The sequence below is a fragment of the Sphaeramia orbicularis genome, chromosome 19 (genome assembly GCF_902148855.1).
Source record: "Sphaeramia orbicularis chromosome 19, fSphaOr1.1, whole genome shotgun sequence".
Taxonomy (NCBI): domain Eukaryota; kingdom Metazoa; phylum Chordata; class Actinopteri; order Kurtiformes; family Apogonidae; genus Sphaeramia; species Sphaeramia orbicularis.
This window is the reverse complement of record NC_043975.1, coordinates 24,706,587-24,723,640: the sequence shown is the minus strand read 5'-3', so window position 1 is coordinate 24,723,640 and position 17,054 is coordinate 24,706,587. Positions and strand designations below refer to the sequence as shown.

The 17,054-nt window shown below is 40.5% G+C and overlaps 1 protein-coding gene across 2 annotated transcripts in view; it reads right to left on the bottom strand.

The window, feature by feature from the left end:
• Positions 1-204: 204 nt before the first annotated feature.
• Positions 205-17,054, bottom strand: part of LOC115410193 (leucine zipper putative tumor suppressor 2 homolog) — a 29,592-nt gene continuing 12,742 nt past the window's right edge. The window contains exons 2-7 of one of the 2 annotated variants that reach the window (XM_030121689.1): positions 16,211-16,333; positions 5,734-6,273; positions 4,698-5,273; positions 4,281-4,403; positions 3,899-4,045; positions 205-3,016 (exon numbers count right to left, since the gene is read on the bottom strand). In XM_030121689.1, the coding sequence (XP_029977549.1) occupies positions 2,309-3,016; positions 3,899-4,045; positions 4,281-4,403; positions 4,698-5,273; positions 5,734-6,246 (2,067 nt within the window). In that variant the 5' untranslated portion in view covers positions 6,247-6,273; positions 16,211-16,333 and the 3' untranslated portion in view covers positions 205-2,308. Of the gene's footprint in view, positions 3,017-3,898; positions 4,046-4,280; positions 4,404-4,697; positions 5,274-5,733; positions 6,274-13,340; positions 13,545-16,210; positions 16,334-17,054 lie in introns of those variants that run through there. The other variant, XM_030121691.1, reaches the window with a different exon arrangement.

Sequence of the window (17,054 nt, the reverse complement as noted above, 5' to 3'; positions counted from 1 at the left end):
AGAACAGCTTTAACCCTATATCAGACAAAAATGAGGCAACATTTGTCTCCCAAAACACCAGCAACTGGTCTCCTAAATTCCTACTTGTTTACAGACAGCTGAGGGGATGCTATAGTGTTAAATATGCCCCGTCCTAACTTTTTGGAGATGTAGTACTGTCATTAAACTCTAAGTTACCTTATTTTTATTTTATAAATTTTAAAAAATAAGATTTACAAGTTATTGCATTCTGTATTTACCCACATCTAACTTATTTTGGGATTGTTGATTTAGGTGTATACAGTTTGGCTGAATCATGAAAGAAACTACCGTTCAACCAATGTACGAGACACCATTATTCAGTTTTGTTTTTAATTAAAAACATAGTATGTTTGTTCAAGAAATTTACAGCATGAAAATATACATTTAATGTCTTCATACAAATATTGTGATTATAAAATCATATCAGGAAACCAGAACAAACATTCACACATAGATACATTAATATACAGGCATTATAGAGTAGGAGCAAAATAGAGAGAACATGTGACATTGCTTTGGTCTATTCACAGTGGCTATGTTTTTGAGATGGACAGCCATCTCTGAAGGAAAACATTTACTTTATGTACAAATATCATCCAGTAACTGGGGTTATTTACAGTAGAGGATGTTGAATCAGCAGCAGGAGAGTTAATTGTGTTGTAATGAGCGCCTTTGTACTGTACAGGGAAGTAAATACACACTTTAAGGGCTGATGGAAACAGTCAGGCCATGGTCAGACCACTTTGACTTAAAAAAAACTCAGCTTTCAGTGCATGTTGTCCCACTTCACAAGACAGCAGTGAAAAACAGGGCTTCAACTGAGGATTAGTTTTACTATTGATTTACTTGGCGATTAATACGAACCATGATCCTACAAAATGTTAGAGAATAGAAAAAACACTAGTTATAGTTTTCCTCTGCCCTAATTGCTTTTTATTCAAATGAGCAATCCATAAGAGGTTTATTACCAGTTCGATTGATTATTTAACTGTCATTAGAAATGTGTTCAGTTTTAATGTAATTAGTAACATCAACACATAGCATCCAACTTTTACAATCTCTTACAGAAAATAGATACACAGTTCAAGTAATTAAATATGAGAGCCATTGTGGAGTGTTTTCCTACTGTGATAACACCTGTCTTTATATTATGTACATTTATTGTATAATGAAAAAGATATCAGGTGGAGATGCTGATTTTAGGCTTTACTTGAAAGTATTAAAATAACTTGAATTTTTAACAGGCAATGCAGGCCAATTTCCTAACATCTGATGATAGTTTTAAATGACTCAAAAAGGCATAGCCTGTTTAAACAAGAGTGAAGATAGCATTGCTCACATTAACGCTTCATTATGTGAGATGGTTCATAACATTGTTGTAAAGCTTTAATACACAGTTTGTGAATCCTTGCCAAATACTTTTATTAATTCAGGGCTGACTGCTGAAAAACAATCAACCTATTAAAAGTCTATTTCCCTGTCAAGATACAAATGGTTGGAGATATCAGAGCCCAAATACATCTATCCAGTGGTTGTAAAATACATTTTCACTAACTGGACCTACAAGACCACTCGGAATGATCCAGAAGGTAAACTGTATCGATCTACTAATGGTTATGTGTTGGCATTACATAAAAGCTTTTGAGAAAACAGGAAAAATACAGGGTTTTTTTCACATCTTCACCCATGGTGCAGCCACTGTCATTAGCACTTGTCTGCGACTGATTCATTCTTGTCATAGTGCACTCAATGTGTGGAATCCCACAATTACTGTCAAGTGAAAACAGTGTTGGCTCCATATGAATTAACTGAACTAATGAGATCTGACTGCTAACACAGAGTGGGAGTATGGTGCTAAAGCCAGCAGGGAGTGTGGAATCATAACAAGACTGTGGGAGGACACGGAAAGGTTGAGTGATGTTAGTCATACACAATAATTCTCTCTCGAATCACGAATCTTAAAAATGGGATAGAGAGCCAGAAGACCGATTCCAGGTTAGTGCAAAAACAAAGACATTAATGGAGCAAGAAGAGGCTGATGTGGCCTACAAACATCAAATAGAGGTCACTGGCTACCAGGTGGGACTCCTTGGAGAGTAGACCTATGAGGCAGTTCCTGATTGTGGCTTCTAGTACTGTGCAGTGTATTTATTTTACAATAGTGATGCCAATCTCCTTCAAATCCACACATACAGAGACTTTTTGACAGAACTGAAAAGATCTAATCTATGGCATGTGGGAGCAACTGATTTCAGCTGACAGTTGTGCAAATGCAAACTCCAAAGGATCATATTTCTGTAGCAGCAATTTCATCAAAGTTTATCTCGTTGCCGCTGCCCTCGTCTTCCTCTCTGCTCTCCAGTTCCTGACTGAGTTCCTGCAGGAGCTGCTCCAGTTCTCTGTTCCTGCGATACATCTGCACATAGTTCTGCTGCAGCTGTTTCTGGTAGCGGATTACCTTGTCCTTCTCCTCCTGCCATACCCTTCGCTCCTCCTCAAAGCTGCCCGATTGTTCCTCCGCTCTCTGACGCTCAAAGGCTAGCTCAGACGTTATCCTGTCCATTTGCATCTTCATGTTCTGCAGGGCTTCGGTGCTGCTCTGCCGCTGGGCCTTGGCCTCATCGCTCTCATAGGCAAGCAGCTGCTCCTCTGCATCCTGGAACACCTGACACTGTCTGTTTCCCGGGCCCTGATTGGCCAAGGCCTCTCTCAGTTGAACCATCTCCGCTTCAAGTCGTCCAACTTTCTCTCTCAGGAGCTCTGCTTCACTCTTACGCCGCTGAAGTTCATTTTCGCAAACCTCTAGCTCCAAAGTGCGAGTGCGGACCGTACCATGAGCCTCCTGCAGCTGGACCTGCGTATTTGTCAGCTCACCACGAGTCTCTCTGAGTTGGCCCCGCAGTGAAACTATCTCTCCCACACGCTGAGCTAACTCTCCTTGTACTTCTTTCAGCTGCTGCTTCAACAAAGAGATTTCCCCAGATTTCTGACACACCTGAGTGGATTAAAAAAACATATTAAAAAACACCAAGGCTAAAACTTTAAATGGCAACAGTACAGTATGTGGAAGAATCTGGAGGAAGAATAGATGGTAGATCTGTCAGAATGCTTTACAAGTATCTCATCCCACAAATATTATCAGTCCTTTTGCATCAAAATGTCAGTTCAGCTTTGGTGTGTTGGCTCTACTTGGGTTATGTCCATTCACATCCCTTAAAACTAATGTACTGCAGAGTAGGCAATAGGGTGTGTTCAGCTAATTTGGTGAAGGCAGAGTGATACAGAAATAAACACTGTGGGTCTTCAGAGACAGAGTGAATACTATCACAGTACTTTAACCATCACTGAGCAGCATAGGCCTTATTGGTTGATTTGACTTATTTGCAAAAACGGTGTAGAAAGTGAACACTGACTTTAAAGTGCACATTTTCTATTTCAATCATGGTTTCATTGTTGACATCTGTTAACACTTCAATAATTAGCTGTGAATTAAAATTCCTTTACCCTGACATTTATGAATGAACCACAGTGCCTCGTAATCCAACCTCTGATCTAATATGCACTGACCGATCTGTGGATTAATCTTATAGAGGGGCAGCCAGTTCTTTTGGTTGACAAGACCGATGACACCTCTTGAATCATCCCTTGTCATGTCTGGTTTTCATGAATAAAAATATCACTATACTGTGAGACAGACGGATCCTCTGAATATGGCACTAGTTAAGGCATTATAACTTAACCTGAATTTAGGAAGAAAGGGAAAATGGCAAACTCAGTATGAATGTCACTTGAATACACCTTTGTTTTACAGCTCAAATGTTTTTTTATTCTGGTCATTACTTTGCTGGTATGGCTGCACTGCTGATGTTCTGCTCACCTCCCACTTGGTTTCCTCGAGGCGGGGCCCCATCTGAATCTTTTCATGCTCATAGGAGGTGCAGCGCTCTTCTAGCTGCTCCCTTTCCTTAAGAAGTTGAGCAAAGTCCTCCTGTAGTTTCTTCTTCTCCTGCTGGAGCTGATAAACCTGCAGCCATAAATAAGCATCAGAGACATCACGTCCCACATGTACTTCTTATGAAAGGTCTGAAATAGAAAGATTACTGATAATTTACAACTGCAATATTTATAACATTATTATTATTAATGCGAGTAGCAATGACCTCTCTGGCCTATTCATATTCTGGTGGCTTTTACTGTAGTTGTTAAATTAGCAACATGGTGTTAAGTAGAGTAAGACAAAGCTGTCTGATGTTTCTGACCTGCAACTGAAGCACCTGCTGCGCACGCTGAGCCTTCTGTGAGGCCGTCTGCATCCTTGTTGCACAGCTCTGCCTCAGCTCCTCAAGCTCCAGCTCAAACCGTTTCTGTTTCTCCTCATACACCTGCAAGACCAGACAGTACAACAGATGGCAAAGAATTCTGTGTGTAACTATATTTATACAGTTGAAAATATTAGTCTTATCATGATTACACTGTAATCCAACTGTGCACAATAATCATAGAGCCCTTTTCAGATTTCAGATGGAAAATATGGTCAACTCTGAGGAGATTTTTTTTCTCACTTTGAATACAATTTATATAATTTGTGATCTATCACTATGATTACAACTAAACAATTCTTGGTTTTAAAAACTGATGCAAATGTCATTTTTCATAGACTCATTGCTCTCACTGACCTGACAAATAGCTGCTTCATTCTCATCCAGGTTGTCTCTGAGCTGCTGCAGCTCCAGCTCCCTCTCCCTCAGTTTGTCCTCCAGGTCCCTCACAACCCCCTCATAGCCCTCCACGGGGCCAGGGGACCGGCCACTGGACCCACTGTCCGACAGTGGCTGTCCTCGTCCGCTTAAGGAGCCAGAGCCTGTGCTCTTACTAGATGATGAGCGGCCGCTGTCTGAGTTTGAATGTCCATGGCCACTGACTGGCTGAGCACTCTTCATGGGCTCCAGGTGACCAGCGGAGGCCTCCCCTGACGTCAGGCCATAACCAGCTCCACTGTACGGAGGCAGGCTGGAGAGGGAGTTACGTCCTGAGTCCATACTGCCACCGCCATTCCGTCCCCCACTGTAGGAGCTGCGTTTCTCTGAGCAGGACGGTGACACATCTCTGTGTGTGGGGCTCAGCAGGTTTAGGTTATTTTGGTTATCTGGTACATTGGCACCATGGCGAGGGGAAAGGTACTGCATGGAGGTACGGCTCTTGGGAATAACAGGTTTGAAGGCGGTTGGTCGGAGCACTGTTTTCTCCATGTTCTAAAAAGATTCATTCAGAATTTGAATTATGGGTATAGTTAATAAAAACAGACTCATATCATGACACTAATGTACATTATCAAAAGTATTATAGTTAATAAATACTGATTAAACGTAGAAGTGGAAAAGTTATTTCATTAACTACACTTTAGTTTTCATGTTTCTGTAAACTTAATTAAACCTACAATGAACAATGCATCACCAACTACAATCAAAACAAAAGCACATTGCAGTTAAAATGAGCTTAGTTTTCCTCCCAGTGGTAATTGTTCATAAAGTACCAGAGTAAAATGGCTTTGCACAATATGAAACCTTTAATAAACTATGGTTTTGTTAATATTTGTTGACATTCTTCTTTTCATCCTCCTATTTTATGGCTTCTGGAAATAAAGACTTTCCTCAGAATAGCTGAGAAAACTAAGACTAGCGTAATTACATTACTAAAGTAAAGTGAACTCACCTTTTCCAGTTTCCCTGACACAGGGATCAGTTTAGGAGGAGGTCCTCCCATATTCCCATTCAGCCCAGACCCTTCTTTAAACTCCTCAGCTTCACTTGGGCTGAGCGGTGTTACATGGTTGTCATTCCAGTCGTCCACATATTCCTCATTCAGGTAGGTGTAGTTTCCATTCCCCCTCTCCTTGTCAACCCTGTTGGACGTTGCAGAACTTTGCTTCTTGCCTGGCGGGGTGCGGCTCTGCAGTAAAGGGTCTTGGGGTGACTCGGAGCCCAGACAAGAGGCACCTGGTGTGGGCCGTCGGACCCTGCCTCCCAGCTCAACACCGGACCGGTGGTCTTGGTAGGGGCCAGATCGGGTTGCGATAAGGCTGCTGACAGAACCCATAGGTTCCAGGGAAGAGGAGGGCGCGTTGGCAGGGGGAGAAGGGTTGGACGAATGACGTCTTCGAGATCCACCACTGTGGCCTGGTGTGTGGGGCTCAGCAGATATGGGCAGAGCCTGAACCAGGGCCATGGTGGCAGCTCAGAGGGGTTATTTGCTCTAAAAGACAAGAAAGTGACAAATTTCTTACAAGACTGTAACACGCAAATATTTAGGTTCTGTTTTTGGTTGTGTATATTTGCATAACAAATCTGTACAGCTGAGACAGTGACAGTGTCAATCTCATAATGTGAATGTAATAACATTTATGGCAAGAATTATGATATGGACATTTTTATTCTACATACATACAGGAGAAATCAAAACAGCCAATCAGTCTGATATTTTTTGCTTGATCCTAAAATTAATATTTTAGAAGACACAAAGTAAAAAAAATCTGTGTTGGTTTTGTGAGGTTCTGCTCAAATTTGACACAAATGAACCAGGACTTCAAGTGCAATCAGATAGGCTACACCTCAACCTCGACTTTGTATAGCATATGGCAAGGGCACCCAGAAATCTAAACTTGACTGTTTAAAATGTTGTCTGTATTTTTACTTTTTTTTTTTCACTGTTAAATCAGGAGGCCTACATCTTGGTTATCTTTAACAATCAGATGTTAAAATCATAAGGGATTGTAAAGATTGTATGGGAAAAAAACTTGTTTTTTGTTGATACCTAAGGAACATTTTTAAAGTTGTCTTACTGCAGCAATCCAAGTCACACCCAATATACATGGCAATTATAAAGAGGCTATTTGAATATCTTAAAAGCAACAAGAGTAAAACAGAATAAAATGTTGTGGAAAACATGTCATTGGTCGGTGCCAACTAACAAAGGAAACACAATAAATCATTTCCATCACTTTTTAAGAAACCTTCCTGTGATGACTCTGTAAACCGGAAAATGGGGAGCAGTTTGAACCTTAAATGTATCCACTTTGTTCAGGCTTCAGTAATTATACTTGTATATTACTGCATATTATATGTATCATTACTGAACAATAGTTTTTTGGTTGTTTTTTTTTACATTTTTGTATCATGTTACCAACCCCTAAGTGCCAGTAAATGCTGTTTTAATGTAATGTTTTCCCTTTAGATCCTGATAGGTGTCAATTTCAAACTTCCTCCCAAGATTAATTTCAAGCAACTTTGCTACACCCAAACCCACACAGTGACTCTGACAGAAGCAAAACAGACATGATATACTGTACACTACACTGAAGCATAGAAATATCCAACAACACGGGCCCACACAGTGAGAACTGGGACAGGCTATTCATTAAGGCCATTCAAGCAGCACAAACAGGGCTTGAGGCAGCAGAAGAAAGGGGTCTCTCTCCATTTAAGATGTAAAATGGCTTCTAACATGTTGGCATTTGTCCTGACAGCGACAAAGCCTACTGTCTAAGTACATCTTATCAAAGTGATAGTAGCTCGAAGGTTAGAAAAGGAGACTAGTTCAACCTGGTGTAATACTTTAACAGGGGGTAATAAAAGTTGTACGAAAAAACTTATGTAAAAAAGGAAAATGACGTGCTCCAACCTTTTCACCTACACTGTAGTAGCTAAACATGACAAGTGGTGTCGTGGAGAGGGAATTATTCAGTGTTTTGTGAAGAACAATGGCCAACAGGAAGTACGATGATAAGGTCACGGTACACTGACATAAACAGCCAACTGAGCACCAAAAACATTATGGGTAGTCACAGAATATGACGATATCCAACTAGCGGGTGTACCCCTTCTTTTTGTTTTTTTTTGTTTTTTTTTTAAGTTTCAGGCTTGTCGAATAACTCACACAGATGACTGAAGGATTCCAAGTATGCCAGGACTGCAGTTTCTCACTATGTCACTTGCAATTACATAGTGTGTCAGTGAATTAGTGCTAGAAATGCAGAACATTCCTTTGCGTTTCTCCTCTTTGTAACCCACCCAACCTTTCTGTTGACACTGAAAATGAGGAAAAAAAAAAAAGATACAAAAGACCGTAGGGTTTGTAACTGTGGTCAGGATGGCCACAGAGGACAAGGAGGGGCTGACAGCAGGCCTTTTGGTCTGCCACATTTCAAGTCTGCACCTGCCAGGACAGGGCCATGCCAAGCCATTTACCATCCTGCCAAGTTTATTGACGGCCTAAGAGGGCTACTACAGCGATTAAAGTGTGATTACCAGACTTTAATTAGCACACTCAAATATCGCTCTGATCCCTATGTTGACTCATAATAACCGACTAACACAGAGCTGCTGCTTTATGATATGCAGTTTAAAAAATGTGACACTAATAATTTACTATTTGCATGGCATGTATCGCACTGGGATGAAGTAAACTGAGTTCACTGCAGAGGTACCAATATGTGCCGTTTGTGGGGGGGTGGGGCATAACTAGGAGGATTACACTGAAGTGATTTCTGTATGCACAGAGAGCTAATTAGTCTATGACGATATTTATTTCACATAATCCTCTCTGAATGGCAGAGAATGTGCTTGACTAAGTGTCTGTCTATGCTGCTTAAACACTCAGAATGACATTTGTTCACAGAGCTGGAGTCTGAAATCATGACTCAACAAACAAACAGGGTTTCAACCAAAACTCTACCACAGAAACTTCTATAAAGGTGCAGCAGTCTGTCACTTCCCCTGGTGTTAAGCTGTGTGGGAGGAACAAACACATTTTTACATCCTTGTTTCAGAGGCTTGATGCAAACATTACAGATTTTCCATATGGACACTAGAACCAAGGGATGGTATATATTGGAGTTGCTCATTTTGCAAGATAAATTTAAGACTCTGAAGATCATTATTGGGAGTTAAGACCATTTCACATTCCAGTGCACTGGTGCAAGACTTTGGTAATGCTTTTGATGTGAATACAGAACAGACCTGGGTGAAGGCAAATTGTTGGTGGAACTTTTATGGTGGCACTTCTAATGCTTTTATACGCAAAGGTCCTAATAGAAGCATTTTCTCAAACAAGGTGCACAATTTTGAGAATTTTTAAAAGGCTTTGACCGGGCACTAAACCACCTGTGATTGAACCAGATCTTGTAGAATTTGCACATACCAATATGGGAGAGGAAAATATGAACAAAAACAATTTGAATCTCTGGAAGTAGCACTGTTTTTTGATGAGAGGAGATGCCATGTTAGAAAACAAAGATAAGCTTTGGATGTTTTTATCCGATGTATACTTACAGACAATGTAAACAAAACAGCCAATCAGTTTAATATTTTTGGCTCGCACGTCAAAATAAATCACTAAATGGCTTTGCCTTAACAGACACAAAATAAAGACCAGATGTTGCAGAATTTGCACATACCAATACGAGTTGTTTTACGAATGTTTTTTGATAAGCGGAGACCCCATGTTAGCCTTCAGACCCCACTGAACTGTAGTAGCTAGGTCTGCTCTGATAAATTCTGACGTTGTTATGCCCTCTACATTAGTGGATCTGTTTTTTTAGATTTGTTACAGTGAGAACAATACAATTTTCTCCTAAAAACACATTTCAAAGCAGGACTGAAGGTACACTACCTATATCCTTTCAGTCTCTCTGAAAACCTTGCCCTCTGAGCTTCCTCAGGTCAGTATTTTTGCTGAGGTTGGAGTCTGATGGCTGGCCTTTTCACTCTTAAGTGAATAAGGTCTAATCCCTCTGAACTGAGGGTGATTGAAACTCTGCTGGGACTCCGCTACAGAAAGCAGAGAGGTCTTGAACAGTTTTAAAACTCCCGATATGTGCATGTGGTCCTGGTTTCCCTTTTGTTGTCATAGTGACTGGGGCCTCAGACATTAAAAGAAGAGGTAGAGGAGGGGGTCAGAGGGCTGACAGAGAGGCCAGGACCCCTCTTTAACATCTTAAAGCCTTCAGTCACTCAATAGCTCTGACAGTCTTCCGTCCGCTCTATGAAGACAACAAATGGACATCAATAACTAATGACTACTACGCTGACACATGCCTGCTTTATAGGAAGTGTAATGAGTATATATTTTAACAATCTATGGTAATTCAGCCACTTTTATGAATTAATCTATCTATATCTATAATTTTAGGGTCACATCATCCTATAAAAATAGATAATATCTTTATATTGTTTCATCATGTTTCCCAAAAATAAAAGAATGGCAAATCGTAATTGAGACACATATTTCATCATATGTCCTTTAAATAAGGAATTACGGAACCGTTTATTGATCAATATTCTTACCCATATCATGCATACAGGTAAACAGAATTATTTGCTGTTTTGGCTAATTCTCTCTATAGATCCAAGTATTCCATGAGCTGTTTTGGGGGTTTTAATGCCCTCAGACAGACATGGTCAGTCACTCCTCCAGGATGAGGAATGTGCGGGTACACCACCTAATTAGAGTTGAGCCTAAACATGGACAGAATAAGCAATGGTCATTGGGTTCAACGCCATCACCACTGTTGACACTCACTAGGGGTGGAGACAGCTGTTTTTCTGATGTCTCATCATTCATATGGCACAACTTGAGAGGAGATTTTAAGTGATACCTCACACCAGTTAGCATTTTGTTGGGCTTCTGGGACCTGATCTCATCTCAGGCCATCAGGATTCTATTCCCAGGCAAATACTTTTAGAGAGTTATATTGCACATAAGCAGCACCAAAAAACAGAATGTGCAGTTGATGTGATGGACCTTTTGACTTGTAAAAACAGGTGCATTATGTCTCTGGTCTATTTATTTAACCCAGGAGGTCAAAACTGAACCAATATGCACAAATCTGAGGCCTGAAACTGATACATCTAATGCAGCCATTCTTATGATAGTTCCTCTGCCCTAACAAGTCAAAATGTCACAATAATAAAGGTCTATTGTATTTTCTTTAAGCTGCAGGTTTATGTCAGAATAAACCTGTGTTGACTTCAAGCTCCATAAACTGAAAAGAACAACATCCAAATAAGAAGAAGTCACACATGTGATATGTTTTAGTAAACTAGTTTTGTATAAATGAGCAGTATGGTATACATTTCCATACAAACAATGACTAATTCTCCCATAATGGTCTATCAGTAAAGAGAAAGCTGGAAGGGAAGGCTTATGGAAAATCAGTTTGATGACATGACATAGCTTTTTTCCACTTCTGATATCTCAAGTCATAGTATGTGCCAATGCCTTGTACTAATCTCTTAAATCTGCCCTATTTTTTTTCCAGCTGTGGCTCTAAAACCTCAATCAGCAGCCAGCCTAGACTGAATAGTAGCTGATTTTTTCAATGTTGCCAAAAAAACTGTGTTAATATTTATCAGTGACATCTGGTCAAAGTCCTCAAGCAAAAGTTATATATAGACTTTTAGAATTTCATATCTTGTTTGGCCAGTCATATTTAATAGACCTAAATGTTTCCATATTGCTCTGCCTTATGAAAAGCTTCCAGCTATTTTAACAACTTAGATCCAAAATGTAATCTCCCTTCAGGACCATCCCCACATTTCACACTGCTTAAATAAGTTATGTTTTGTACCAAAATGGGAAGTGTAACAGATATGAGGAATCTGTTTGCTGAGATCAATACATTTTATAATCCTTGCTGAGCTTTCAGTCTACTAAATCATCAGACGTCGCCGAGTATGAAATGTGAAACAGTCTGACATCAACTAACCTCTCATATGTCTGATATCTGAGTTCACAGACTGACAGGCGGGTCAGTCCAATCATAGCACCATATTAATCTGGCTAACCTTTTGTCAGACAACTGCAGTTACACAAACAGTGTATTAGCCATTATAATATGGGACATTTTACACATATTATAAGACCTGTTCTGTCACACAAATGTGCTTTGAGACTAACTGAAAGAGCCTGCACTAAATCCCTCTTTGTTGCTACCACGCCATAAACACACAGCCACAGGGGTTAGAGTCTAAAAATATTCCCCACACCAGGTGATGTGTCAGAGTCAGGGGAAAAAGGAAAGCTGTGTTATACTGGCGCTCATTTTAGACTCCTCTACTGAGAACACACTACATCTGACTGTAGAAGATGCAAAAGGACACACAGATTAAAAAAGGAAGGGGAAAGCACCTCACTTTTCAGCAGGGAGTGTCTGCATGAGTAACAGCAAACAGTCCTCATATCCCCTCCTCCACTCTCCATCTCTCTGTGCTGAAACTTCTCAATCCCACTCTCTCTGCTCCCCCTCCTCTACATATCTTCTTATCCTATCTCGAGAAACTGGAACATGGAAGAAAAGTGTGACAAAGCTATTTTGGTGATGTAGACAACCTACCTTTATACAGGCACACACCTTGCAGCCCTGCCAGTCACTGTGGTCACCAGGCCAAATGCTAATGTCCCTAAACATACTAATGATTAACTGCACACATCTGGTGCAGAGCTACCGCTATTTGAGGGATAGAGGGATCTTTCAGTCTATACAATGAAGGAAAAAAAGGCTGAAAATGAGCCAACAAACAGGCAATAATATGATAGCAAGCTCTGGTTCCAGCTTATCAAACTACATGCTTTTCTCTGATAACTCTATACATTTGTTAATTGGTAAACAATATCTTGGTATTACTTATCAAGATATTGTGTGTCACAGGTATTTATCAAAGGCATCTGCTCATTTTGCAATTTGTAGACTAAATAATATATCTAAAAATAACCAGTTAAATTGAGTGATGATCAAAGTAGTGAAGAGTTTCAGACCTAGCTGGGTCTAGTAGCTGTAATCGACTGAAAGTGGCAATTGTACATAAAGACAATTGAACTCAATGGGTATTTCTAATGAAGAACTGCTTGAATAATGCACTTGACACTGTCAATGATAATACTTTAGTAAGACAAAGAGGAGGCTTCACTCTGTCCTCAGCCTGCCACTTTTTTAGTGTGTCATGAGTGGGAATACAAATGCCAAATAACTAATAGAATGAGTTCAGTCATGTCGGAGCCATACAAGTTGTATTTATATTCTTTATCTTTCTGTTCATCTTTTAAATGTCAAATATTTCATTCCATTTTTGACCTCACTTTAATGCACAATAAAAGTTAATTTAACCTTAGAAAGAAAATAAACCTTTTATGGTGAGCCTTAAACTCAAACAAGCAATGATACACAAACAGCTATCATCCAACATCCCTGTCACCTTAATGCCAAAGTAATAAACCCAAGTTCCCTTTTTCCCTCAACAGCCCAGACTTCTTCCATCCATTCTTACCCCAGGTTGATCCATGCATTGCTGCGCTGATGTCTGATGAGCTTCCCTTACTCTCCACTCTTGAGTTGCTTCCCAGTTTACACTCAGTACGATGCTGTTCCTCTGAATATTTGGCTCTGTTTCTGACCAACTCTCCTGAGAGAAGAAACTTCTCTAACCCCCCAAAAAAGAAACATTCTCAAGCCAAATGCTGCCAGTGTGAATGGGAGCACAGTCCCCTCCCCTTCCTCTCCTTTCCTCTTCTCATGTCCCCCTACCTCCTCCTCCTCCTCCTCATCGCTGAGCAGCCCAGCCTCTCTCTGACAGATACACCTCCTCTCCCTCTGCTCCACTCCTCCTCTAAGATTTCTTTTGACCAAAGACTCTGCAAAGTCCTCAATTGCCTTTGTCAGGCAGTAAAAAGAGAAAGGAGAAAGAAACAGTATGCCAAGGAAAGGGGAGCTGTCAGCTAAAGACCATTCTGCCCTCCCTGCACATTTCATGCAGAAACTATCAGAGACGGTAAGTGAAAGAAAGTGGACTGCATAAGAATACGTCCTCACTTGAAAAAGTCTCTAAATGGAGTCATTTCAGTGAACATGAGACAAAAAAATGTAAAAGATGTATGTTTACTTTTGTGTTTGCAATTGTCAACTTTGTAATTTCCCCATGGTGGAATGAAAAAAGTCTTATCTTATCGTATGTAGTTTTTCTCCTAGAAGAAATAAGAACTCAATATGGAGAAACTGGAGCAAAACAGAAGTATCATTGAACTACAATAACAAGGAAAATCATAAAAACAGCAAAAGAGTCAAAGCAAAGATATCTACTGATTAGATATTAAAGAACTTTAGTGTAACGTGATTCAAGACCCTTAAATCACCCTGTCAGGGTTTATTCTACAACAATGACCACCTTAATGCACATTATCCCTGTTTTACATGGCTACTTAAAAAACTATTGACAAAAACTATTCCTTTGAGTAGACGCTACAGTTAAAATACATTTAGCTTGGAAAAGGAACTGACCGATCAAAATCAGGTTTTCAATGCCTAAGAAATGCAAACAAAAGGAAGACAAAAAAATTAATCTGTGATACTACAGCCAGTCTGACAGCCTCAGAGTTTTCAGCAGAAGCACTTGGCTTTTGCCTTGACCTGTAATCCACCATCTGGCAAAATAAATGAAAGAAAGGAAACAACAAGAAGAGATGGTGCAGTGGAAGCTCAGCTGCTCGACTCACTAATGAAGACAGGGGTAAAGTAGGGTAGGAGAAGTAGGCTATGCCCTGCCTGCCACCGCCTTGCACACACAAACACAGATCTGTCCCTCTCACTCTCTCTCTTCATGTCTCGCTCTCTCTTTGCTCCTTTAACTGGGTCACACCGGTTTGTCCTTGAGGCAAGGACAAGCACAGGCTGCTGAGAGAGTTCAAGGTTATTCCTGGTTGCCTCTCAATGGGAGGTCTGGGCAAGTCAGAGTATGGTACAAGTTAAAGTCCAGTCCCGCTGCAGCCAAAGCAGAAAACCACTCGCACTTTGAGTCCAAGATTGGACGACAAATAACATCAATCACCCACTCCAAGGCCACCAGTGCTTGGATAAAGAGGCAGGCTGCAAATCAACCCGTGAATGCCACCATTAACACTACCTCTTTATAGGCTGGGGGGACCTAACATGACTCAGCTTCTTTTAAAGAAGCTGATTTACAGGGTGAAGCAGCAAAGTAAAATGACGACTCTGTGGTTTACTCCTCTGTCTGCAAGACAGCCAAAGGAAACCATAAGGGAAATCTAACTAAAATTCCAGTTTAAACAAAAATTGTGTGTGGGTTTGCTGTAACATTGGGTACATCTGTCTGGTGGTTTCTGGTTTATCCTCCCCAGTCATATAAAGTTTATTATCCAACAGAGATACACAAAACATTTAGGAGTGGCCAATTTATGGTGAACATTGAAAGTGGTTCCTCAGGGACCATAATTCTAAATCGTCTGTGTCTATAACAGATGCCCAGCAGGTTGTCATCCATCATATGCTGCGCTACCATCTCTCTGTGGCATGTCAGCCTGCTTCCTTCTATATTTTCATAACAACGCCTCATGTCCAGGGACCAGAAACCGACAGAAAGCTAGGCCATCCATCAGTGTCCGTGCTGCTTCTGTGTGGGGACATCACTCCCATTGGATGCTGCAGCTAAAACTGGCTTTGACCAGCTGGCCCTTTGGACCCATTACTTCCAAAATAATCCCACCATGGCACAAAGCAATCCAAGAACACCTCAGAAATTAAATGAGTGTGAGGGTTTAGCACTCAGCAGGAGGTGCTCCGTCAGGCCTGAGACAAATGAAAAGAAGAGGGACTGTTGTAGATTGAAATAACTTGTCTTAGTAAGTCCATCATAAATCCAAAGAAACAGGCTAGCTGTGTTGAGCTGGCAGAGACCCGACTTAGCCACACTCTGATTTACTGTATAATGTGCCAAAGAGATTAGGGTTACGCCTCCAACTCTGGAATTACAGCAAAACCCTATCGATGATTAAGATCTGTTGCTAACTCCCACGCAGTAGGAGTGTGTTAACATCCACACAGAGAAGGATGAAACTGAAATGTGTGTGGTATACTGCAGTCTGTTTCTAATGTCAATGATCAACAAAAATGGCTTCCAAGGAGAAAAAATATGCACCGTTTCAATTGTCAAAGATTAAACATAATTTAAAGCATTTGTAGCAGTGACTGTTTGAGTAATCTCAGAGGACGTAGGATAGATTATACTTCAGGGTAAAATAAAACACAGTTCTTTTACAACAAAGACATGTTTCACATTAGAGAACACTCAGAGATTTCTTTTGCTCTTCTTATCTAAACCACATTTGGTCCACTCTGTCAGATTACCTGTCACTGACACCCTGTCTTCAGCTTCTGGAGGCCTCAGAAAAGCATGGGGTGCAGGTCGCTGGAGCATCCCAGGAACTCACCAGCGAGCAGATCCTCTTTCAGTCTCTCCGTTCTTGCAGGCTGATGGGATAAAAAGCAAAAAATATGTAAGCTGTTGAATCAGCAGAAGACAGAATACAACTACAACACTGCAGAGAGTTGGAAAACCTGAAATGTGACAAGTGTGTTTATAGAACCAGCGAGAAAGAGGAAAATCTGAGTCATGATGGTAAAAACCCTTCGCATGGAGGAAGGTTGAGACTGAGGGGATTTTCCATGTCAACAAGAGTGAATACTGAACCCACAGCTAGCACCCTGTTCACAAAACCACTGTCCCCTGGGCAAAGTTAAAACTTAACTGTTGATTCCTTCACATTTGTGAATCACCAAAAAAGTTTGTGCGGTTTTCCTTACACATTTGGGTCATATGAGGCTCAATTCCAAGACATGAGACCAACATAGTTTTTCCATTGACATCTAATAAGGCATATACTGTATGTATAAAACACTGACACCATCTGGAATTAAGTACGAGACCCCATCTGCCATTCATTAAGTTAATGTATGAGCAGTAAGAAAGCATGACAATAGCATGAAAAAAATATGAGATGCATGGACCAGGCAGTCATTGTTTGAGGCTGACTATTCATAGTCATAGCAAAGTTAAAGTTAAGTTACAAAAGCTTTAAAAATTGTCAAAACACATACATGCTGGATTATCAAGCTATGACAATTCACATCATAATTACCAGTATACATGATACAGATGGCTCAGAATTAGTGCTGTCAAACAATTAAAATA